The following is a 24,925-nucleotide window of genomic DNA, read 5'->3' as shown; positions in this document are numbered from 1 at the left end:
GAGCAACACGAGCGCTCCATACCCACGCTATCCACACACACACACCCCCCACCAGCACACCGCACCCCTCACACGGGGCACCCGCGCACACCTGCGGGGCCACGCGTGTCCGCGGCGCCGCGTGGGGCAGCGCCTCCCCCGCGCCCCTCTCCGCCCCCCCCGGCTCCGCGCGGCCCGGCTCACCGAGCGGGGCAGGTCGCACTGCCCCGTGTCCATCTGCTCCCGCCGGGCCGCGGCGTCGGGCAGGAAACCCCCGAAGACGAAGCAGATCAGCGTCAGGTTGAGTTGCATCCCGCTTCCTCTCGCTCTCCTCTCCTCTCTCTCCTTCCCAGATGAGCCTTTTTGGATTTCTAGGATCTTTTTTTTTTTTTTTTTCCCTCCCCCTCCTCCTGCTCTTCCCCCTTTTTTTTTTTTTTTTTCTCTTTTTTGTTGCTTTTTCTTTTTTTTCTTTTTTTTTTTTTTATTCAAACAAACTTTGCCAGTCCCATCTGCATCTGACAAGTGCAGGGGGAAGGACTGGCCGCCCCCTCCCTCCCATGCTCTCCCCCCTCCCGCCCTTCCCACCCCCACCCCCTCTGGCTCCGGGCTTGTCAGAGGCGCTGGATGCTTTGGGGAGGACGGTTCTCATCGCCAGCCTCCGCCATGCTTTGATTTTGCAGACTGGAGAAGCTCCCTTCCCGCCCCGCCGGTTCGGGAGGAGGTTGGGAGGGGAGGCGGGAATTAGCCAAAATAATAATAATAATAGTAATTAAAAAAAAAAAAAAAAGAAAAAAAAAAGAAAAAAAAATTCAGCACAGCGGCGGCAAAGAGAAGCTCCCGCGGAGCCCCGGGCCCGGAGGACGCTGCTCGGCGGGGCGGCGGCGCGCACCGCGCCGGGGAGGCCAAACTCGGGCTGCGGCGGAAAGTTTCGCGCAGCCGCCCCGGCCCGCCCGCGCCTCCCGCCGCCGTTTGGCCGGGCCGCCGCCAGGGGGCGATCGCTCCCCAGCGCAGCTGACGGAGGGGCGGTGGCGTCCCGCTCGCCGGCTCAGCACCTGTGTAGCGCTTCCAAAGCGGAGTTTCGAGCTTCCCGTCCCGCACGGCGTCACACAGTCACCCACGGGGGCTCTTCCCGAGCAGGAACGTCTCCTGAGGTTGCTCACAGCCTTCCGCTGGCTGCCGAGGCGGGAGGCACTGCCTTCCCCCCCCCCCCCCCCCCCCAGAACATCACTGTAGCAGAGGGCACATAGAGGATATGCTGGCTGCACCCCGCCCAGCTTCTCAGCCATCCCCACCATCTCGGTCACCTCAGCACCTCACAGGGATCAAAGCAAACCCCTCTGAACGGTTCTGTTCACATCACTAATTATGCAGCTTCCACGCAGGAGGAAGTTGCAGGACGCAGGCTAGTTCTTGCTGGCAGCACAGCCAGAATCTCTCTTTAGAAGCCCCTGCAGCAGGAACCAGGGCAGGCTGGTGATGTGTGGTAGTAACCATTGGTTACCTCAGCATCCTATCAGGGCACTAAGCACCACAGAGCAGACGGGATCCCAGCCTTCCCATCACCTCTATGACCATAAAACTTCCCCAAAACTGCAAAATTTCATGCTGTTTGGAGAAGAATCAAAGCTACCAGGCTTTCTTGGTGAAATATTAGTTGCTAGTGCCAGGCAAGGTCCTGGGCTCCAGAAGCTTTCCTGGCCATGGCAAAGAAATATTTCCAAGTGCTTCCCTGAGAGTGAAATAGAGGATAGGAGGCAGCAAGGTTGCAAAGTGCATGGATGACAGGGCAGTGCTGGTGGCCTGGTGTCCCCTGGGACACCTCCAGTGTTGTGACTGGCACTGGAGAAGATGCCCAAAAGATGATCTGAAAGACAACATGAGGCCTTCAGTCATGGACACGCGTGCCGTGAGGCAGGGCGACTACCCTCACCGGTGGCATACATATCAAAGCACCCAGAGCAAGAATAAACAAAAGTCTTTGGCTCTGTGCTCATCTTCCATTAGCCAAAAGGCAGGTGTGGTTGGGGGGAGGGGGACATAGCCAGTTTTCCAGCCGTTTCCCTGAACTCAACCCTGATGTTGCAAGAGCTGCCTAGCTGTGAAAACACAGCCTCGCCTTGATTTATGCTACTTGTGGGCAAGATGACTAACAAAAAGGGGAAAGAAAAAAAAAAAAAAAAGAGCAGAACAGGACCAGAAATCCCAATGGGAACTCAGTGTGGGTGTGTACCAATTTGGTGGGACAGTCAGGTTGGGGAAACTCCAGCCAAAGCTGCGAGCGGTTAGGAAGAAGAGACCACAAACCACATGATATGTATCATGATGTGCCACTTAAGATTCAAAGCATGCCACAGCATTTTTGAACATTACTCTTAGGTACCAGGAAAAAGAAATTAATTCTTTTGTGTAATTGTAACAATTTTTTTTTTTCTCCTTCAGATGAGTTCCATATGTCCTCATGATTTTTTTTTTTTCCTTTAAACACAGCAGTTTAGAACAAATCTTAAGTAATATTTAGCCTGCTCCTAAAGTAAATATTTACAAAAACATTACATAATGGTTCTGATCTTTGGAAAATGTATATTGCTGCCTACCTGCTACTGTTTTGTTCCTATCGGGAATAATAGAGAAGCTTTATCATAACCCCCAAGGCCATAAAAGCAGTTTAACAATGTTATTAGCAGTAATCAGATGGGAAATACTATTAAAAGCTTTGAAGAGATAAGAGGGATAAGTGGCAAAGGGAAGGTTATGTTATTTTGTTTGTACAAATTTCCAGAAATCTAGTGGGGGAAATAGGCTTCTAATCTCACAAAAGCTGTATTGTTTTTTGGGAAGCGTTATAGTGTTGTCTGATATTTATGTCATGTATCATCTTCAAAGAGCTTTCCTGAATAAATGTTAATCATTTCAGCAACCACTTAAAGGCAACCACTTCAGGGGTGCAGCGAGGCAGTAACTTAACAAGTAAGTTGAAGTAAGTCAGGAAGTGAGGACAGCCAGATTCAGCAAGGAGCCCATGTGGGCACAAAAAATACTTGTGGAAGCTTTAACAATATCTTTGATCAGGCAAAGCAAAACCCCATGGAATAGAAAGCATATTTATTTGTTAGTGAGAAACTGGCATTGGAACTCGTAACTATGGTGAGTTTCCAACAGGCAAGAGATACTGGCTCTTGGAGAAAACAGTTTGTGAAGGATCAGTGTCTATGTGCAGGAGAGTGTAATTCTTTTTTATTTCTTAAATCAGAACATGCTCCTTACAGGACTAACTACCCTTTTGTCTCTTCTCTCACCTTTACTCCCAGGTGAAATACTGTTGGCTTGTGTGCTGTCTGTATTTCTATCATGCTGTACTTTCTATTGAAGTATTTCAAAGAACTTACTGGATTATAAACTCTATTTCTTGCACCTTTTCTTGAATGAGGGACTCTGAACCACACATTCTCCCAGAAATTGTGCTGTGCCAAAACTGGAAGTCTGAGCTCCGCTTTTCCTTCGTCCTTTTCCTACAAGTGAAGCTGGAGGTGTCTTTTGCCATCTCTGGTGGGAGCAGAAAATCCCTCTTTTTGTATGCTGCGAATCACAGAATAATTTCAGTTCTAAGGCATGTCAAGAGCAATGTCATCCAAATGGCCTTGCTCAAAGAAGGGTTAGACTCCATATCTGATCAGGTTGCTGAGGTACAAGTAAGAACTCTAATTGGATTTCTGTCTTGTGCACAGGTGGCATAATATGTAGCTGCCCTGAACTCATAAGTTAACAAGCCCAAAGCATTTGCACTGCTAGCTGTCATGCCATCACCTATGTGCCATGACACCCGTGCTGTGAGGCATCTAGCAGGTACAGATTTTCCTGCAGAAGATTGATTTTGATGGTAGCAGTTGTATTCATGTGTAACATCACTGTTCAGTCATGTAATTCATGATTCAAAACACACAGTTGTCAGAAGAACAAGCCTCTGCTTAAGGCTGTCTGTTCAATTATCGTAACTGGGTTAACATGCTTTACATCTTGTTTGTATTGCAACCAATATATGATGTAGTATTGTTCTCAGTCTTGTATGTGTTATATGTGTATATATGTTGCCTGTTTGTCCTCATGTATCCAACTCAGCATCTTTTGTCTCAGAGTTCCACAAACAACCAAATCTAGCTCTTGAACAAAATCCCCCTCGATCCTAACATCCTCCCATCTGAGGGCCAGGTATGAATTTTGCAGACCAACTAGTATTAATAGCTTGTATTACATTTTGCAAAGTCTCACCTTGTGCTGTGGCCCCTGCAATGACAGACCACATCCTGTCTGAGACTAGGCACGTAAATACACTAAAGAAAACCTTTCTCAGTGTTAGATTCCACTGTGCATTCTCCCTCCGTATAAAGTTTAGTCTGTGCTGGTGTATGTATATAATGCAAGCATTACATGTGCATACACCTAGGAAAGAGTACATATGTGTATTTATTTATATATATTGTGTTTACATACGAAAATATATGTATACACACAAACAGTACAGTGGGATAGGCGAGTGCTATTAACACTTCACTAAATGCTTTCCAGCTTTTGTTCTCTCATTCTCTTAAAGATATTCTGGATTTGGGCCAGCAGGGGCAGAAAGAACCTGCCCTGCTGTGCTTCTACTACAAGTACGGTGAATCCTGGCTTTTTGAGACCTTCCATCTGCAACTTGAGCCCTTGCATTACTGTCCCATCCCTTAAACATATTAAATCATAGAGATGCTGAAAGAAATGTCCAAAAGCAACTCATCTACCCAAGCAGGAGTAAGCTCCCTGCTGCGTAGCAAAATCTGTACTCAAGAAACAGCTACAATAGATCTTTTTCCTTGAGGCCTATTAAGCTGAGATTTCTTCCTGTTCAGCATAGTTCAATGTGGACTTCCAGAAGTTCTATTTAATTTCATAAACAGTTTGAATGCCTTTTTTTTTTTTTTTTTTTTTTTTGGAGAAAAATGAGAGTTCAGCTGTTCCAGAGTCCTTTAAGGTTCAACTCTTTAGCATTCATTTTGTTTTTCTGGTTTCCAGATTGCCATCACTTTCTACAGCCTTGATACAATTTTAGGTTTGCTAGTGCGTATTGATGAGAAGTCTGAGAGAAGTTTTATTAGCAGGGACGATTCTTCATTATAAAAAAGATAAACCAGCCTTCCAAGATGCACTTCTGAAGGAAGATTCTATGTGTGACTTTAATTCTTTTAACCCAGGGAAGAATAACCCAAAAAATTGCAATTAACACAGTGTGTGTGTGTGACTAGAACAGCTGGTTTACTAATAGCGTACCTGGTGGAGAATCTTAAAACATGCATTGTGTGCATGAAAATGTGATTCAGTTTAAAAACTGTTTTTTTTTTTTTTCCTCCTTTTGGAACTGGTGGAATATGGTGCACTTCTGTTGTATGTGTGTGTATGGGCCTGCTCCTTATTAAACTCATGGTACTTTTTCCAGTAACCACTTCAGTGCTGTGAATCAGCAGAAAAACACCATCTGTCGACTGGGTAAACAAGAGTCTCATTAGCTGGAAGCTTAATAGATCACAAAGTCTCACCAAGTCCATTTTTATTATAATAAATTTCACCATGGAATGTTTTCTGATGTCACATGGCAGAACTGCCCTAAGTAAATAGCAGCTGCAGCATTTTCTATTATTTATCTTAGTGTTTTGTGAGCTTAACAATAGAAGCTGTCCAGGATCTGAACTTCTCTAATCTCAAAGTGCTATATGTGTGTCTGTGTGCTTAGTTTAATGTATCTTAAGCAAGTAGGCTTATAAGAGAGCTCATCCAGCCAGATGCAGCTTAAGTCAGTTGGATATCCATCATCCAAACCTGATCTCCATATCACTTAAGAGTAGACAGTATGGCTAGAGCTCAGAAATAACTGCCAACCTCATTTGATCCACCTTACGCCCAAACTATTTTCAGATACATTTTCCATAAACTTACATATTTGGGAAATGCTATACATTACATATACCTAATGTATGTGCACATATATATTTGCATTCTAATATCATATGTAGTATAGTAGATGTAGCAGTGGAAGGCATAACAAACTAGCAGAGCATCAAAGTCTAAAGCTACAGAGAGTAAGGAGAGGCTCAGATGTAACAGCAAAATACACAGAAACAAAGAAAGGAGAGGAACCAACCAACCAACCAACCAACCAACCAACCAACCAACCAACCAACCAACCAACCAACCAACCAACCAACCAACCAACCAACCAACCTTCTGCTTACCCTTAGAAGACCTCAGGTACATAACAACCTCCAGAGAGATACCCTTACCTCCCTTGCGAACCCTTAAATGAGGTCTGGAAAGGGCTGGATCCTGGCTCCACCCCTTCTAGTCACTCAGCTGCATTGCATGCACCTGAGCTTCCCTGGGTTGGCCCTGCCTTCCCACCAGGTGCTCCATCACTGCTTCAAGCTGTGACTTAGCATTTCCACTATAGCTATATATTATATATCCTACTATATTATTTTGTACATTGATATTTCCCATGTTGGAGATTTAAAGCATCAACAATAATAACTTGAGTCTTTCCTTTCTGTCCTATTCCAATTTTCCTGAGCAGAAGATGGGGCCTACTGTCAGATCCTAGGAAAATTCTTCCAATAATGGCCACTTTCTCATTCCTAAACTATGGCATTCCTCAGGCATGGTCTAGCTGATCTCCCCATAAAAGTGACTGGACTCTTCAGCCACCAAGTTTCACTAAGGTGCTCTCTTATCTTCAGAGAAGGGTCATTCAGACTCCCTGCCATTTCAGAACAAACACAGGCAATGTTTCCAAGAGTATATTTGAGTCTAAGATCCATCCTGCATGAGACTGCAGTTAAGACTGTACCAGTTCACATGATAGCACAGAAGGAGCAATCCTGCCTGGCTGCCTCCTGCATGGCTACCAGATGCCTTTTTGGATCTATCATCTGCATACTGTGTTTTAGTAACTGTCCAGAACAATGTATGCTCTTGTTCCCTGCATCTGTATGTAAAGCTTCCATACGATCCAAAGCCCACTAAAAACAGCGAATAATAGATTTGCTTAAGAAGTTACAAAATGAGAGATCACTAGACCAAGGAGAACTCCTGGGTGTGGTGACAGTCCTTAAGACTGCTAGTTTGTGCCAGCATGGCAGCAATGCTTTTGCAGGGTTGCCACAGAAATGGTTTTCCTCCTAGGTCTAAATCACAGCCTGTGGCAGTGTTTCCTGATAAATGGGCTGCTGGAGCCACTGCAGCCACTATGTGTTATCCTCTTTGTACACAGTCATATAGACCACCTGCTGTCTCCTAAGAAAAGATAGTGGTGTTTAGAAGACGCCTCTCCTTGTTGTGCCCCTCATCCTTTCCTACAAGAGAAAATGGCAAAGAGCTTTTCAATACCTGTATTATTCTTGTAACTGCCAGTTCTCTGTCCAAATCCCTGAACATAACTTTGCCCTGTCTTTGTGAAGTTTCAGGTAAGGAGCAGGACATGTGTATCTGTTATACATCCACTCAAATAGCATGGCAAAGTTGTCTTAAATGTTTCTTCCACCTAGAGACAACTTCTGGTTTGATTAAAACATGTAAATGTATTTAATCATGAGAAAGAAGCAGATCATAGTGGTCTTCTGTGTTGTTGGTTTTTTTTTTTTCCCTCCTACATAAGTCAAAGTGGCTTATATATGTGAGATCCAGCTGTGCTTGCTCACATCTCTGATACTCAGACTGTACTTTGAAGCTACTCCTGCCCTGAAATCACACTGTGTATATCCATTACAAGCTGTAGGGAAGAATTAATCAAATAAAACCTGCTGCTAAGCTAAAGCATATCACAACTTACCTCTCTCTTCTTACATATCTTATGATTATTGCAGAATTGTAAAGTCCCTTTTTTGTTTCTTTGAAGCAAATTTACAATAGCCCCAGTAATTCCTCTGCACTTGAGAAGAAGTAAACCTTTTCCACTGCTGCAAGTCTCTAAAATGTCTACAAGGGGTCCTCTGCTAAGCTCTGTCCTCGTGGTTAGCAGACATTAGCTGTGAACTGGAAGTTAGCTGGGTCACCTTTTATCTGTGTGCTGATGGGGTAACAATATCAGTTCATTTCAGATGTTATAATTTTAAGATCTTTTTTTAAATGGCAGTAGTTTTTCCAAACATTTTCAGCACACAAAGAGAAAATAGTGTCGGTGTTTTGAAAGTATATTTACGATGTATTGTTGGTCCCCATTTATATCAATCTCGTTCAACTTGCCTGCATGAGAAGTTAGGCTAGTTTCTCCTGATGTTTACTTTGGTCTTCTGGAAAGCAACAAGGAAGCAGGAGGGGAAAAAGAACAGATAAAGAAAAGTATCATAAATTGACAAGAGGAATGAGTTCTTCTCACTTTTTCGGAAACTAACTTTACTTTCGTATGCAAGCGGATCTTGCAGGCAATGTAAAAGCTGAGCTTTGCTTTCTGAGCACATCCTTTTATTGAATCTCTACCCATCAGTGCCTAGCCCTGGTGCATAGCCCTGTGATGTTCGTTTCTCCATAAACACAAAACACAAGAAATTATTCTGTGTGTATTTTTGTCAAAATCAAAGAAATATAGCCACAATAATCAGAAACGTTTTCAGTGTGAAGTAAAAGAAAAGTCTTTCTTTTCAGAAACAAGAAGTTATGACTACTTAAATTTCACTAGGATGATGTTCATTGGGATCATCAGTCATAATTTTTTCTGTTTTTATTAACTTACACATACACACAAAAAATGCCTTTCATGGATGAAAAATATCTTGCTTATTCACAAGCCTCGTAGAAATAAACATTATTTTATATGTATGTACTGCTAGCAGCGAGGATTTTATTTTTCAAGCAATGTGCCAAGTTTTCATTAGTCAAAGTGTGAAAAATCCCATTTGCTCTGTTTTGGAGAGTTCATACTGCAAGCATTTAGAGAGTAATTTACTGATCTTTCAATCAGTGAAGAAAGGATCACCCTGGGACTTGGCCAGCCAAGTGGAGCTCAAGGGTTGTACTTTTAATCCTCAGCTTCTTAACCCTCCCTTTGCTTGACTTTGGGCAAACTGCTTCATTTGTCCTCATCTTGAATGCCCACAGACAAGGAGTAGGCTTTCCAATCATTAATTTGTTCAGGAGTATAAAGTTAATATATATCAGATGCTAATACAGCAATAGCCATTGGTCAGACCCTTCAAGCTTGCCATCTAGATAAATGGAGGCAATCCATGGTCTGAATATAAGTTTTGAACAAGCTCCAGAGCACAACTGGGGCGAATCTTTGGTTTCACTCTACAGCATCACACAAAACTAAGAAGACATTTCTGTGTACTTAGATCTCTTTCTGTTTGGAGTCCAGGTCTTTTCATCCCAAGCCTACTTTGTTTGAGGGGTGATAAAGAGAGAAAAGCACTGCAGTGTGCTCTCTGAAGAGGCCACTTAAGAGGCAGTAAGGAATCATGGGGTAAGTAGAGCTATCAGGGACTGGCTTTAGTTTGATGGATTTAACTCCATGAAGTTGTGTAGAGATACCATGAGTACATAAACAGAACATGAGCATGAGGTGTTGTTCATACCTATGCTGGGGACTTGTTTCCCATATTCCCCTGTGTAAAACAGGAAAAGCATAAAAGCCAACATGAGTAAGATCAAACCCTCAGCTTATTCAGACATAAAATATTCCCTGAGTCCCCAGAGTTACATGAGCTAGACCTAGGAGACTGCTTTCTTTCTCAGAAATGATGTTGCCAAGTTCTGGACAGAATTTACAGAACAAATCTCTTGGTATTGTAATTCATTGCAAAGGAGACCTAAGTTTATCAGCTGAATTATAGATGATGGAGCCTTATATCAATTCTTTACATGTCCTTTTTGGCTTTTTTGTTGTGTGCGTGTTCCTTCTCTGTCCTCATCAAGGTGCCTAATGAAAGACTTAAATCCATTTTCACCCTCTTTAGAGGCACCAACAATAAAGCAAATGAAATATTAGTCTTTCTGAGTAGTAAATTTACAGCAAACAATAACAAATCCATGAGAATTTGTATGGCCTTTTGCCAAAGAAACCAAGGATTTGAATCTGTATACTGAAAAATATATGCATATCTATTCTGGTGTTTAAGGAACTGTGGGAAATGCTTTTTTTTTTTTAAGGGAAAAGGGAGGAAAGTAGCTAAAATCACCTACAACCCTCCTTTTAAAATCTAAAAGTCATCAGAAGGCTCCATCTTTATGAAAACTTTCTAATGCCTTTATCTCTCTCTTTAACTATCTGAGGTAATGAAGGTATGACAAGAATGAAAGCTTCATACAATCAAGCAGGCAAGATTCCTACTGTTCATGGGACAGTGACCCAAAGCTCAGTGTTAGTGCTGAGATAAGAACTACAAGCCTTACCAGATCCTCTCCTGAAGGAGCCACGGAAGATGGTGAGATATTTCCTTCTTTTGAACTGTGACAACATGTATCAGCACTCATGAAACTGAACTGCACCTGGTCTCTTGCAGATTGCTCATTTTCTTTTGATAGTAGTCGTCTTGCTGCCCAAAATGCAATGTGTTATCCTTTCAGTAATCTGCATGTTCATCAGCTAACTGTTCCATTGGATTTAGTTTACTCCTTCTATTCTTCCTTGGTTACTTTTCTTGTGCCTTGGTCATATTCACAGTAGAGTAAATGAGATACCAATATCAAACCAACCCAGAGCCTACTGAGATTTCCTTCTCTAGACTTGAAGAAGTGTTCTGAGAAACCTCTTGAGAATGATGACTTGCTACTGCAGTCTTTTTTTTCCTTTGTATTTTCCAGGCAGCTCTGGACTGCGTGGCTCAGTGGGTACGGGAACCTACCAGATCTCTAAATGGGCACAGTTGTGGATCATGTCTTTTACTAAGCTTGCTCTGATATTTTTGGTAAATTCTCGCGATGTCCTCTCCAATTCTCATTTGGCTATGCATGTGGAAGTCTTCACACGTGTCTGCAGTCAAATGCTAGCCATGTTTTCAATCAACACAATTCATTTTTTAAATTATGGCTGTGAGAGTTTTCAGGTTGTGCTGACGAGCCCGGTACTTTTTAAAAAAAAAGCCTCAGACCAGTGTGTTTTGGGGAGGAGAGAGAAAGTGACATCCATTCTGGGAAGGAAGAAGCAAGAATACCATGATCTGGCAGCCTGGTCTGTGTTTGCTCCAGTGATGCATTGCCATGTGCTCTTTGGTAACGCTGCCCTTTCCGTGCCACATGTGGATTGTCAGATGAGGAAGCTTGGCCCAAAATAAAAGCCAGGCTGCTTTTCATCTCTGGGATTTGTTTGTGCCAAGCGAACAAAGTGACTTCTTTGTGGCTGTTTGCATTTGTCGTTCCAAGTTGTCTGAGCACGAGGTTATAAATACGCACCAGGGTTTGATAGCCTCAATATGTCCAGTCGGACAAGCCTTGCGTGCTGGCAAGAGAAGGATTTGGCTTGCCTTAATTATTTTTGTTTTAATAGTTTTTAAAATGTTTGATATAAATCAAAGATACTGTAAATAAAACTCATGAGGACGGGGTTCCTCCCTTAGCCATTTTGTAGATTGGGTTTCTGACCTGTGATTATTGGCGAACTTTCTGTTTCATATTTGTATTCTTTGCAGTCATGTATGTAAAGGGATGCTGTCAAGTTAGGTATGTAATGTAATGTCAGTGACATTCTTAGATTGCTTTTCGTACGGAAATGAAATGATGTCAGTATTCTATCAACTTACCTCCTCTTTGAGGAGATGCAAAGTATGAGAGGAACGTGAGGCGCTGAGTTGTTCTGAGCTGTGCCTTAGGACTGCTAATAGCCAAGGCTGCTGCCCTGGGCTGGTGACAAGAAGGCCCATTAATCAGCAGTGACTGAGCAGTCTGGGGTAAATCCTGAGCCTTGGGGACTGTTAGCCAAATCCTGACTGCTTCATTTGGGAATGTTCAACTCACTCGACTTGATTTTTTTCTGTGCTCACCCTCAGCCCCCACCGCTGAAAAGTAATACTGGTGAAAAGTGCCTCATTGGGAATATAATTTTATGGAAAACGTTTTATTTTTGTATCCAAATCTTCCACTCAGTGTAGGGTTTTCCATTTGCTTTTAGCAAAGGCTGTTTTTCACTATTTTTCTTGTCCAAAATTCTTATTAAGAAACTGAATGCTTTTACCAAAAATGGGCATCTTTTCCTTCTCCTTCACCCCCTTCTCCATGCACAACATCCTTCAGACCCCTGAAAACAATCTAATTGAAAGAAAGCACATTTCTGTTAAAAATTTCCCATGGAAATGATTTTGTTGTGGTTAATGTCTGTTCTGTCTCTCTTCTGTCTGGAGCTGGAAGAAAATTCCTCAAAATCATTATCAGCCAGTGCATCTCTATAGCCTGAATGAACTTCTAAACATCTCATTTATTCCTTAATGGAACAATCCAGAAACCATAGCTGTGGTCTCTGGCTTATTTGTAATTTGCATACTGAAATAGATATTTGAACAGTGATTTGGAAATCGAAAATTGGTCAAAGATCTCACAACTTTTAAGACTTGTGTCAAAGAAAATGCACTTACTGGTTGCAGCAATATGCTGTGCATTGTATGTATGCATACACCCTTATATATATGTGTGTGTGTGCGTGTATCTAATAAGTACATACAGTTGGAAGTGAAAGATCATGGGATAAGTTTTGTATGCTGAATTTTAGTGTTTCTTGGTATATTAAGCTTCATCCTGAGAGCAGTGACCACCCTAGGCAGGAGGCAAATGGGCCCAGGTCTGTTTTATGCAGTGCATGTTTCTTTTTTTGCATCCTCGTGCAAAAAGAAACTACAGTGCCCTGTACATGTGTGATAGCACAGGAAGATGCATGCTGTATCTGTGTGGACTGAGTGGACTGAAATGGGCAGATTCAACCTGCTGCAGACCTTTCTAATGTAGTATGAATGAGTACTTATAGAATCTGGCCCACACGTGAGAATAGATGCTTGGATATGTGTCCCTTTGCAAATGCAGTCTGTGGCAATGGGCTTCTTACTTGCAATTATTCCTCCGTGTGTAAGTTAGGAGGCATATAATATAAATTGAAGCCTAATTTTTTCTTTGAAGCTATTAACACCCACCCACATGCAACAGGAAACAGACTTCAATTTTAATTAGTACCAACACATTGAAAATTCACCCTATATTTGCCTTCAAGTGCAGCAAAGCAGCTTCAAAGCTAAAAGCTTCTTCACTTTCTAAGTAATAATGAGGTATTAATGAGGCAATTAGGGGCTTGTAAACATGGTGTCAAAGAGATATGAACTAATCACCAGCAACAGGAAAAAGACAGATCCCTCTGACTTCAGTGCTCTGCACTCTCCCTAGCCCCCTGAGGCATTCTGTGCTTGTAAACTAATCCGCAAAAATGTTCTAGATTAATTCAAAACACTATCCTCCTTTTAATTCCCTGACTGTCTTCAGGCTTGTTTCTGAATAGATGCTCTGTGTGAAGGCTTTTAAATAGGCACTTTTGTTATTGCAATAAAACCCAGATTGAAGTTCTCTTGCGCTAAGCTGTCAATTTATGTTTGGCTCCCTTCTTAGATCCATATGAAATATTTCTAAATCATTTGTTAGAATACTTCTTCCAGTTTATTTCCTTCTAGTCTATATAAATAAATTTTAAAAAAGAAGCAAAACATAATTTAATTAGAACCGACAAACACCAATTTTTTTTTCCTTGCAAATGTTAGTGTTGAAACTAAATACACCAGTTACATCCTGGAGAGATGCAGATGAGGCAGGGACAGCCATTTCCCCTCGCAGATTTTTTAGCTGGGGTGTTGGACTAGGATTTGCAAGATCAGGATTCTGATCGCACTAATTTGCTGTGTGATTTTATGAGAGTCACTTTTATGACTCTCATTTCCTTGTAGAAGTACAGCTCAGATTCGCTCTAAGGAGTGCCTCACATCAACCTGCTTTCTGTTGCTGAAGTGAAAGTCACAGCAGATTTATCCAAAGTCAGGCATTAAACGTGATCCCACCTTCATGACGCGTTTTGAAGTTGTTCCTATTAGAAAATGTCTTTCCAAATAAGCCTTTCTTCTTTTTTAAGTGAAAGAGGAGAAAAAGAACTATGGGAAAAATGTTTCGGGTATTGACAGGACTCCAGGAGGTGAGGCTTCAGGAAGAGCACTTCCTAAGCTGGGAGCAAACATCTCTACTCAATCTCAGATGTGTAAGCTTCGAACCTTCATGTGACGGCTGAAGTTCTGACCTTTCTCCTTCCTTTGAATTATCTCCACAGATGGTATTGCTTCACAACCAGAAGTACTACTGATATGGGGGAGGATTTTTGGATATGGCCTGTTGTCTCCTGGAGATTGGGGTGAAACTCCATATCCTTTCTCTGCGTGATCTCATTACAGTCATCTCTCTAGGGGTGAAAAGTGAGTTCACTAAACCAGCTTATTGTGAAAAAATATTTTGAAACATAACACATTGTGGTTTGATCCTGCATTCTCACAGGTATATGTTGGAAATCACTTGATTTAAGTCAGCAACATGTGTGCTAAGCTCTCAGAAGTGAAAACAGAACGGAGGCCCTCATAGTTTTTCCTACATCAGGAATTCGATCTAATCCACAGGAAAATTGTACACAAGTTCAACAATCCAGCACTTTGCCTGATGGTGTACAATTGATTATAATTCTGGAGTTCACCCTCGATAGTCCAGTTAAAGTGGTCTCCAATATTTTGTGACAGTGATGCTTATATAGATGGTGGTGGTGAAATCACATCTGCCAATGTGAAAACCAGACCTGGCCTCTTCAGAAGTTCAGCTTATTGTCTGAATCTTCTGCAGTGTTTTATTCTGGATACGAAATACCTCTCATAGGATCTGGTTATGAATGCTTTATGTGTTGCAGTAGAGATTCCAGAGTATTCAATACTATTACAAATGGCTCACTTTTAGACATTAGATAGCAGAATTTCATCAGATATCTCCCTCATGTAAAGCAGATTTGGAAAAAAGCAGTCTTTATTAAAATCTCTGAACGGTGAAGAATCAGCTACACCCTATGTTCCTGTGCAAATTAACGATGTCTCTCTCTCACTATTCACACTGGGAAAGCTTTTGCCTGTATTTGAATATAACCAATTCTTTTTTTTTTTTTTTTCCTGGATATAAGCTTTTGTTACGGCATCACTGTCAAAGCAAAGGAGCTCTTGGGTATCCCATTGTGTTTGTGGTGGCAGTCTTTGGGGAAGATACCACCCATTCCATGCAGCATGTAAATTCTCAAACCACAAGCACGTACACTCCTGGCTTTCACCCAGACCTTTGTGCCTGGGAGCCCACAGCCATGTGATGATTTTGGTATGTGGCTTGTGGGGCTAGGAAGGTTGACACGTGTGAAGATGTTTCTAGTTCTCGTTAAGGAAACACGCATAGGCCAATGTCACAACCTTTCCAATATTTCTTTCCCATGCACAAAAGCCAGAATCTTTGACTATGTTAGGAGGAGACCACAGCTACAAACACATCATGCATCGTTACTTCCAGTCAAAGTGCCTAAAGCCTCTGTCTCCTTCTGGGAGTTTAGAGGCATTTGGGACTGGTTACCCTAAATGCAGCTGGCCAAGAAATCTCTTGTTTGGCCCAAATAGTCTCATAGAGGAGGAGAACCCTGCTGTCCTGCATGAAGCAGAGACCAAGGTGTGGGAGGGGGCAGTGAGAGCATCCTCATTTCCACGTGTGAGATGCAACAGAACTGCTTTGTTAGCTAAGAGGTCTCCAGTGCATGAGACATTACCTTCCCTTCACCTCTTTCCTTCCTCTTCCCTCGTGTTAATCCTACATAACTCTTTCTGCTTTTTCCATATTGGTGGGGATCTTAAAGACCCCTACAGTTCTGCTGGGCCTCTCCTGTTTGTGTGCAATAACACAGGATGGCTGGACCATTAACACCTTCTCTGAGCACAGCATGTTGGAGTTGCAACGCTTTCCTGCCTGGGCTCCCTTGCCAAAGTGTATTATGTATACATGCTCAATTCTTCTTTAAAAATCCCAGATAGAGTTTTCTTTTCTCTTTTCCTTGATTTTTGCGTGTGTTTTTGCCGTTGGTATCCATGGGATTTTTACTTTGTCATTCCTTAATAGAGACTGGGGTTGGTTTTATATATTGCTGTGCTTCCCTCCTCCCCCCCACCACATTGTGGTTTGTGTAAGGCTGGTGACCTAGAAGAGGAACCATCAAAGCTCAGAATCTGTTTTCATTTGGTTGGATACAGAACTTCTGCCTCTTCCCATACATCAGGAAAGTGATACTAGTCACAGGCTAGGATAGACAGAAAGCATTTGTAATGTAGCACTAGCAAGAGAAAGCAGATGCTATGAGCAGTCATGTGAGTTGCGGAGATGATAAGCCCAGAAAGAGATTGAAATTTTGCTGGTGGTCTCAGGAGTGGCAGCGCAGCCTGCGGTTGAAAGTCAGTGTGTGCAATCTTTCTTGGTGCTTGGGAGTGGCAGGTCCCAACAAGGTGAATCTGCCTGTACAGGTGAAGCTATTAACCCTGCAGCTGAACCAGGGCCCTATGTCCTGCAGGCTGCTGTTTGAGCTACAGACTGTGCGCTGGTAGTTTGGGAGGTTAGCAACAAGTCCAAGTGCAGAGCATCATCAGTGAATCTTTTGCAGGTGATGAGTCTCTCCAGGATGGTTTTCTGAGGCTCCAGAAAGAAGCAACCAGGCTGCCCTCTCAAGCAGCAGAGTTAAGAGCTTTGTTCAGTCTCTAACACAAGCTTCCCACATAGCTATACTTTGCAGTTTCTGTACTGCAGTTCCCTGGCATGGGAACGGGTTAACAGTCTGTTTAAGCTGGTCTTTGTAGACTACAAGCTTTGTGTATGCATATGCTGCGAGAGATTTGTCAGAGCGTTTCCTGGAATGGGGTGCTGATTAGCCAGAGCCTCTTGAGAGCTCATAATGGTAATCAATGTAATGATTGTAATAACTAACGATAACAAAGTCGAGAACGGCAAGAAAAAGCTTCAGACTACAGTGTTCTTTGATTTCCAGGCTTTTGAAGGGCAGCAGAAAAGAATGATTTGGGGACATAGTAAAGGAGCTCCCTCCCTTTCATAGATTTCCTCCTGGGAAAAATATTTTATTGAGAGAGGGTATGTTAGCCAAAGCAAGACATAAATATTTTACTTATTAGAGCACAGGCTGTTTCTCTTCTTGTTGGCTCCACTGCCAAGGCTGGCCTCAGACAGAAATTTGCAGTGTCCATTTCTGTACTGTGTGGTGAAGGAGTTGGGGGGCATGGAGACCCAGGCCATGGGTTGAGAGCCTGCCAAAAAAGAAAGAAAAAAACCTTCTTAGGGCAATTGTCTTGCTCATAAAATGTGACATTTGTATTTCAGCCGCCAAGTTCCCGTCTTTGTCTTCATAAACAGGGCTTTGAAGCAAAGATGTGGAAAGCCCAAGGTAGATTGAATTGGGCAAATGAACCAGGTGTCAGCAGCTGGCTTAACAACAAAACCAGTTTCACTGTGACTGCAGAACACATATTACCTCCTTTCCAGTACACACCACCCTGTGTGAATTCTCTGATATCTAACAGCATTTCAGTTGCACATGCTTTCTTTCCCTGGGAGAGCCAATAAGATGTGATTCTTTTCAGCCTCTTTTCACATTGGAGGAAAGTAGCACCACTGAACTCTCCATCTTCTTTGTGCTACTGTGAATGTGGAAGCTTCAGACAAGAGATGGATAGGATGACTGAGATGCTGAGACACTATTAAAAGTTAAAATCAGTTAAAATGCAAAGGTTAAAATCATAGGTTGATTTCCCTCCTACTAAGCTGCTTGATCATTTTAATAACTTTAAATCTGTCAAGGTAAATAAACATTCATTTATAGTTCTTACACTACAGCTTGTGAGAAGTGGCAAGGGGCATTTGCTAGAAGCACAGTTGTCTTTCTTTCTTATGATCCCTCCTTAAGCATGAACAAGTCTCTGGTTCTGAGCACGGATGGATCTTTGCTCTGACCTAGGATTATAGCACTTATGCTCTTATACTCAGCTTCTTAAGGATTCTTTTCGCATTGATAGTTTGTAGCAGATGTCCAGGAAAAAGTGTAAAGACAAGGCAGATGATATAAATACTTCCTCAGGGTGTTCTCTCTTAACCTCTGTAAAATTGTGGTTCAGAAGCTTTGAGTGAGAAGTGGTATCTGTTGTGCTTTAGTATTCCTGCAATTGACTTTTCTTCCATGTTTTTGTCTTAATTTTGATCCCATGTAAATGACTGACACGTGGCAGAGAGCTCCATAGCTTAACTGGATTTGCAGATGCATAAAGACCTATCTTCCTTCTCCTGCTCTGAACCCGCTTCCAGCTGACTCCAGCTGATGTCCTGCAGCTCTCAGCACATTGCAAGGTACTGTCTGCCCCTCATTACCCACGTAACGCTCCTTGTAGTTTTATAGACCTTGAATGTATCTGTCTTCCACCTTCAAGCATTTTAGTCTGTTTAACTGTTTCTCACACAGAATATCTCCAGTCTTTCTCATCCATACCTGTTCCAGCTTCACTATATTCTTTGATGTTCGGTGAAAAGCTGGATCATAACTGCCTCTTTCCCATTGCTGAGCCAAGGATTGTCTGGCATGTAACATCACTTGGAGCAATCCAAGTTTTGTTCCATGCTCAAATTCCTACTGCTGGGCTGAAAGGGGGCAAAAAAAGGTGATCCAGAACCAGATGTGGCTGGTTCCTGCTCAGTTCCATCAGGTTAACTCTCCAGCTGCGGTGTCTGGAAGGAGAGCAGGTTCAATTGAATTAGAAGTGGAGAAAGTTTGTTGGTGAGTTGGCAGATGAATTTTGCTTTACACCATGGAAACGGATATGGTAAAAGAAATCATTGCCAGTCAGAGTGCACTCTCTCTAGCTTTATTTGCCAGGAAGAAGATAAAGCAAAAGCCAACTTTGTTCTTGCTTAGTGAACACCTTATGAATCTGCTTAACCACATATTATTCTCAGATCTCTGAATACATTTCAAATTTAACATATTTGTTGGTTAAAATAGTTCAGAGATGACTGGTTTCTCCTAAACCCCTGGAAAATAATTTCAAAAAGCTTCTTCCAAATACTAGATTTTGTAGCCCGCTTTCTTCTCACTCAGGGAATTCATTCTGGGCACAAGGGTATCTGCTAGGGCCTTGCAGAGGGTTCTGCTCCAAACGCTGAGCATGTGTTTTAATGAAACACATCAATAGCTTTAACTACAGTGAGGGAAAATGCACTCTGTTAAATTAAGCCGTCGCAAGGCAAGCTGCAAAGCTGGAAATGTTGCACTATCAAGAAGAGACAGTTCCTTTAGTCTTCCCAGGTGAAATCCTACCCTTTTTCTAACTATATGAAACTGATGGCAAATTTCCCAGATTGCAACAGTCCAGGGTTGTTGTTATTGAGGAATGCAGGGGCTCTAATGGGCTGGACAGAGTTAACTCTGATGTCACTCAGACATTGCCATTTTTCCCAGTGTTTTCTGTGTGCAGGTCCAGGAACTCACTATTTAATTAGAATCTGACAAGGAAGAGTGCTGGTAATTGCACAAACAAATCCCATGGGTTGCCATTTAATCTCCAAGCTCAGTTTTATTTAAATTAGCTGTAAAGTTGGCAGTGAGCACAAATGGGGAACCATGAAACGAAACCTCCTCCAGTGAAAACTATGCCCACAAATGCTTCAGATTGCTGACTCTCATCAGAGAGCCCAGGGAGGAGAGAAAATAAAACCACAAACAGTGAGATCCAATTATGATTTTTCTCCTTTGTTCTTCTACCATCTGGAAATGACTGTTTTATGTTCTAGACCTGGATGTGCTATCACTCTGCAGCTACATAGTCTGCATTGAGAAAACGCTAAGGTTTCACTATATGGTACAGAGGTGCTTTCCCAGTTCTGTGCCCAGGATTTCTCTGTCCATTCAGTCATAATGACAGATTGTGCTACTTACTCATGTAGAATCAGTTTCAAAACACAGATGAAGCCAGTTCATATTCTCTCCAGATTCCTCCAAAGACCTGAGTCTAACCTCAGCTTATTTGAAGAGGTAGGATCTGAGGGCTTTTCCCCTGTGGCATTTTACATGTACAGCCAAACTGAATGCTTAATAAAATGAAAACATTTAGCCCAGTTTATCTGCTCATAACTTGTGGGCTGTCACATGCTGCGTGTCCCTCATCTCAGAGTGAGCCCAGAAATAGACTGCAGTCAGGCTGTACTCAGAGTTCTGTGTTTAGAAGGAACAAGCATTGCTCTAGTCCAGCTTTTGGGAAGTATTTCTGCCTTGCAAATAGCAGGGACAACTTGCTCACTTAATCAAGCCCTGAACTTGGGCTGCATTAAACCTAGAGTTTTTCAGGTTAAGTAGGATTCAGGTAAACACAAAAGCTAAAAGAGCTGCTTCTCTGGCAGCTTTCAGCCAAATTTTAGTTTGAAGAAAAACTTGTCATCTCCAGGCTTTTTATTTCAAGCCAGCAGTCATTCAAGTAGGACTAAAGATACTCCCAATTAATACGATAATGTGTATTTTCTGATTTTATGTACAGAGATTTTCGTCAGTAAATCTGAAAGAACATCTTGCAGATGAGGGGAAAATGAGGGCACAGAAGTACAATGAATTGTCTGAAGTCACACACCAAATAAATGTCAGAACTGGACTCAGGATTTTGGGAAGTGTTTTATCCACCACACAAAGCTCTCTGTTACTGCTGCTGAAGATGATGATAGCATTTGTGTTAGACAAGTCAAAAAGAACAATCATTCTATTCAGCTCTATACTACAAGCAAATGTGTATTCAAAACAGAGCCAAAGTCTGGCTGTTAATTCCTTGTTCCCAGCCCACCGGATGTTGCTGTGTTATGAAGATGCCTATATTAATTTCTCCATCAGGAAAAGCAATAAAACCATTCTAATCATCAAAGATGTTGCTATTGTAGTTCCCAAAGCTATTTCCATGATATGATTTTTTCTTTTCCTCTGGAGAGGTCTTGGTGGAACCCACAGAAGTCTTGTGGCATGAACTGGATCAAAGATCTCCGCAAGTGCCTTCTAGTCTAAATTATTCTCCGATTTTACAGCTTGTGGATCATCAAATAAGGCTCTGTGGAAGAGGTCCTGCAACAGAATTTGCTTGTTTGGAAATTGTAAAGTCTTCAGGGCCGAGGTTTACTTTCCAGCAATGTGACTGCCAGAAACTGGGCTAGGGACAGCTCACAATGCTGGCTTTTTCAAAGGTTTTTTTTTTTTCTTTTTTCCCCAGAATCCTTTGCAATCGTTAGCACTCTTTTTTCATACTTAATTTGCAGGCTGTTTACACAGTGCAAAAGTGGTGGGTGAGCTCATGTCATTCCCACACCAGGTTTCAGAATGAGAAAGCGATGTGTTACATCATGTCCCTGTGGCTTTGACCAAAGCAGCAGTCTCTAACACATGTAAATTCAGATATCCCGTGGTATGAAATGACTAAAAAAAATGTGGTTTGTGGCAGATTTTCCATGTAGTATCTCATAAGGATCAATAGGACTGTAGGGACAAAGAACAAAGGGCAGGAGTTGAAAGACAGTTGAAAAATTCTGTGTCTTTCATGTGGCCTCACCTATGAACACAGATAACGTTGAGAGAAAAATAAAGAAAAACAGACAATTCTCAGAGTGTTGTTTCTTATGGCTTCCATGATACCTTATCTCTACCAGTACATTAAAGACATCCTGGACTCTAGCACTTTCTCCTTGCTGCATTCCTGTGTAGGAGCTCTGTGATACCCTGACTGCTTTACAAATGAAACACTGCAGGGTTAAGGCCTGCCTTGGGGTCATATGGAGAGCTGTTGTGGAACAGAGAGTTAAAAAAAGGTCTCCCAAATACCAAAGAGTGTTTTAACCACTTTTGCTTCTCTACCAAGCTTTCTTCAGCACATAGAGTGAATTTGAACTTAATGTTGAGATAGACATTTGCATCTCAGGAACTGTGTGAAGTAAGAAAGTAGAGTTCTTTCAGAAGAGTCTTTCCCTGGTGAGTAGTTACTCTTTCAATCCTGCTGACTTCCAAAAGCCTTTGGTGTCAAGAGTGGCTCAGCCTTGGCCTTTCTCCATAAGCAGTCTCATCAGTCAAGACAACTATTGAAATCAAAATACTCTGGAGAGTGAGTCAGGGGATCAGAATCTGGCCCAAGAAAAGAGAAGACGAGTGTCAGCGCTTGTCATGGAAACTCTTCCGAACACCTCTAGCAATTTAAGAGAAGTCTACAGAAATGCCAGCAAAACATTTCACTGGTTTCCATTAAACAGTTATCACAGATCCTGCTTGCAAACAGATCCATTTCTTAATATATAAAGCAGTTTAGCTGTAGACATTATGTATTTAAAAAAAACAAATCTGTGAGTTCAGGAGCTCCAGAGCAAAGCAATAAATTCTCATTTGAACCATTAAAATTTTTGTTAGGCAGCATCATAGTGTGAACATCACCTTGTCTTCCAACAGTAGATTAGTCCCCCCAGCCCTCCTATGCTCTTCAGGTCACTAATGATCTATTCAACTCTCAGAAAATAAACTGTAAGGCACTCCTCAACTAGGAACTTCCATACCCTATCCAGGCACATTAATACCTTTATTCCCATTTTATAGTTATAACACAGGTCAAAATGGAAATAAAATTCTAGTTTCATTAATCTAATTGGACAGCGAGGTGGATTAATGGATTAAACTAACAAATGGAGATAACAGACTTTTCAGCTGTTTTGGACTTGTGACATGAGTTCATTCTAACATGGCTTAACCCTGTAAGCCACATCTTTACCACCTTGCTCTCCTCTGAGCTGATGGTTCTCTGACATCCTGCAATGCCATCCTGGGATAGCTCTGCTAATTCCTATGCCAAAATATTAGCTGCCAGCCTTTACCCTCTGCAAGTTACTGGGTCTGAGCCAAGAATCCATCAGCCTGAGAGAAGCAAAATCAGATGGTGCAAACCTGATTACAGGCTGTTACCAGCCCTCCTGCTGGTCATTTCTCAGCATACTCAGTGCACTGACAGATTGTTCTCCTGCCAGTTCATCAGTTGACTACATTAATAAGTACTTATAAAAATAAGCTTCATCTTAGCCTGAAGGTCTGCAAGTGATGGAAAAGAACCCTGAGAAAGAAAGACATACAGGAAGTGGTATTAGCTTGGTTCTTTGTTGCTAAAGCAGAGGTAGCTGAGACCCTGCTGGAAAGCTTTATACTCCACAGGAGTCACAAGCAACGAGTGAGGCTGTGTTGTGTGATCTAAGTTAAATCTCTCCATCTCTGATTTTTCTCTAATTCTGGCAGCTGTATCCAAGATGAGAAGTGTCACACACTACACAGCTCTCCATTTGCCTTCTAAGATCTCTGCTACAACAGAAAGGAGGATATCAGTCTCAATTTCCCTCCTGTTCCTGGTGCAGAGTTGAGAACGGGAGCCAGAATATGGTAGGAATCAACTCTTTGTGGGGCCTTGGAAGAAAAGACATGCCACTTTGTCAACTTATCAGAATTTGTGGTGGAAATGACCTATTAAACCTCTTTGCTCTTCCCACTGTCATCGCTCTGGATTCTTCCTTTCAGTAGATCTATTAATGCTTTGTCAAAAGGCAGAAATACAACTTTGACATAAAAAGCTGCTGTTTACAGTTGATGGAAAGCTTACATTAGACTGGGCCACCTGAACCCCCTCACCCAACATAAACAGAATCTATCAACACTGCTTAAGCCATTAACCCTGACAACTGAGGCTTTCCAGGGAGAGCCCTTATCAAAAGGGGGCTGCAAATGAAACCCAACGAGAAAAACCCTCATTGCCCCAAATGGATTCAAATGAGAAGATGCGGATGAGCCTTGTTAGGCTCACGCTAATCCCTTTGACAAGCCAGGAATTCCATCAAGTTGGAACACAAATCCTTCAGGAATTTGACTCTTCAGCTTCCTCTATTCTCCATTGCAATGACAATTACAATTTTTAAAAGATCATTATCTGATCAAATGGGATAGAGATGTTTGGAGTTGAGCATCTGAGTTATTAGTGGAGAGAGGCTCTCCCATACTCAGTGAAGCCCGTCGAGAAAAAGCTCCCCTGAGAACTACAAGGTTTGTGACCCTTCTCTCATATTTGTCCGGACACCGATAATTTCATGGAGATGACCTGAGAGCAGGCTGTCTGAGCAAAGCCACATGGAAAATATCTCCTGAAACTTATCCTTCTGACAAGTATTTATAGAAAATAGTAGGGCAAAGAGAAGTATCCTATAAAGAAGGAGGTTCTTATGGGATTTCCAGATGTGATCAAACTCTTGTTACTTCAAACATTTGGCCTGTTTTGAGACTGAAGACAGAGAAAAACATTGTCCAGAATGCTGACTTTGGATCTCCAAATTGAGATTGCATGAAAAAGGCTGAAAATTAAAGACAACAAACTAAGGATATGCATAATCAAAGAATATTAGGATGTTATAAACACAAAATAAACAAGAGAGTTAGGCAAAACAGACTATGATAACAAAAGAGGATAAACAGAAGGTTTACCCCTATCCTGGGCTCACTCACAAAGCACCAGCAGAGGCAATCTCCAGAAAAGATCCTTCCCCACTCGTAGCCAGCTCTTAAATAGGTCTAGGAGTGTGCAGCCTGGCTCCACCCCTTCTGGCAGCACAGGTGAATTGCCTTCACCTGTGCTCCTCTAGCTGGCTCATTGCTCTCTTCAGGTGATCAATCAGAGGTTCAGGCTGTGACTCAGTAGTTCCCATACAGGATAATACAAACTTTTTCAACTTTATGATGAGTTTTTAATTGTATCTGTACAGAATTTCTCTAGTATTCAAGGAAAAGAAAATCCTTTCACATTCCAAACACAGA

General features: G+C 42.1%; 1 protein-coding gene and 2 long non-coding RNA genes across 5 annotated transcripts in view; 1 reads left to right on the top strand and 2 right to left on the bottom strand.

Moving 5' to 3' along the window:
• TRABD2B (TraB domain containing 2B) overlaps positions 1–470 on the bottom strand; it is a 257,922-nt gene extending 257,452 nt beyond the window's left edge. For both annotated transcript variants that reach the window (XR_008202202.1, XM_052665961.1), the window contains exon 1: positions 184–470. Coding sequence is in view for 1 of the 2 variants with exons in the window: in XM_052665961.1 (XP_052521921.1) it covers positions 184–291 (108 nt within the window). In the remaining variant the exon portion in view is untranslated. The remainder of the gene's footprint in view (positions 1–183) is intronic.
• LOC128072325 (uncharacterized) lies at positions 179–13,536 on the top strand. Of its 2 annotated transcripts, none has more exons than XR_008202204.1 (4): positions 179–279; positions 9,356–9,460; positions 10,270–10,421; positions 10,801–13,536. It is a non-coding gene; the product is annotated as an uncharacterized LOC128072325 (long non-coding RNA). The 2 variants fall into 2 exon arrangements; XR_008202203.1 differs by lacking the exon at positions 179–279 and adding an exon at positions 6,144–6,255.
• Positions 13,537–20,531: 6,995 nt separating this feature from the next.
• Positions 20,532–24,633, bottom strand: LOC128072330 (uncharacterized). Its single transcript, XR_008202211.1, has 3 exons — positions 24,596–24,633; positions 24,371–24,465; positions 20,532–22,216 (listed from the first exon to the last, which is right to left on the bottom strand). It is a non-coding gene; the product is annotated as an uncharacterized LOC128072330 (long non-coding RNA).
• Positions 24,634–24,925: the final 292 nt, after the last annotated feature.

The sequence above is a fragment of the Tympanuchus pallidicinctus genome, unplaced genomic scaffold, assembly GCF_026119805.1.
Source record: "Tympanuchus pallidicinctus isolate F22 unplaced genomic scaffold, pur_lepc_1.0 scaffold7, whole genome shotgun sequence".
Taxonomy (NCBI): Eukaryota; Metazoa; Chordata; class Aves; order Galliformes; family Phasianidae; genus Tympanuchus; species Tympanuchus pallidicinctus.
This window is presented reverse-complemented; position numbering and strand designations above follow the sequence as displayed.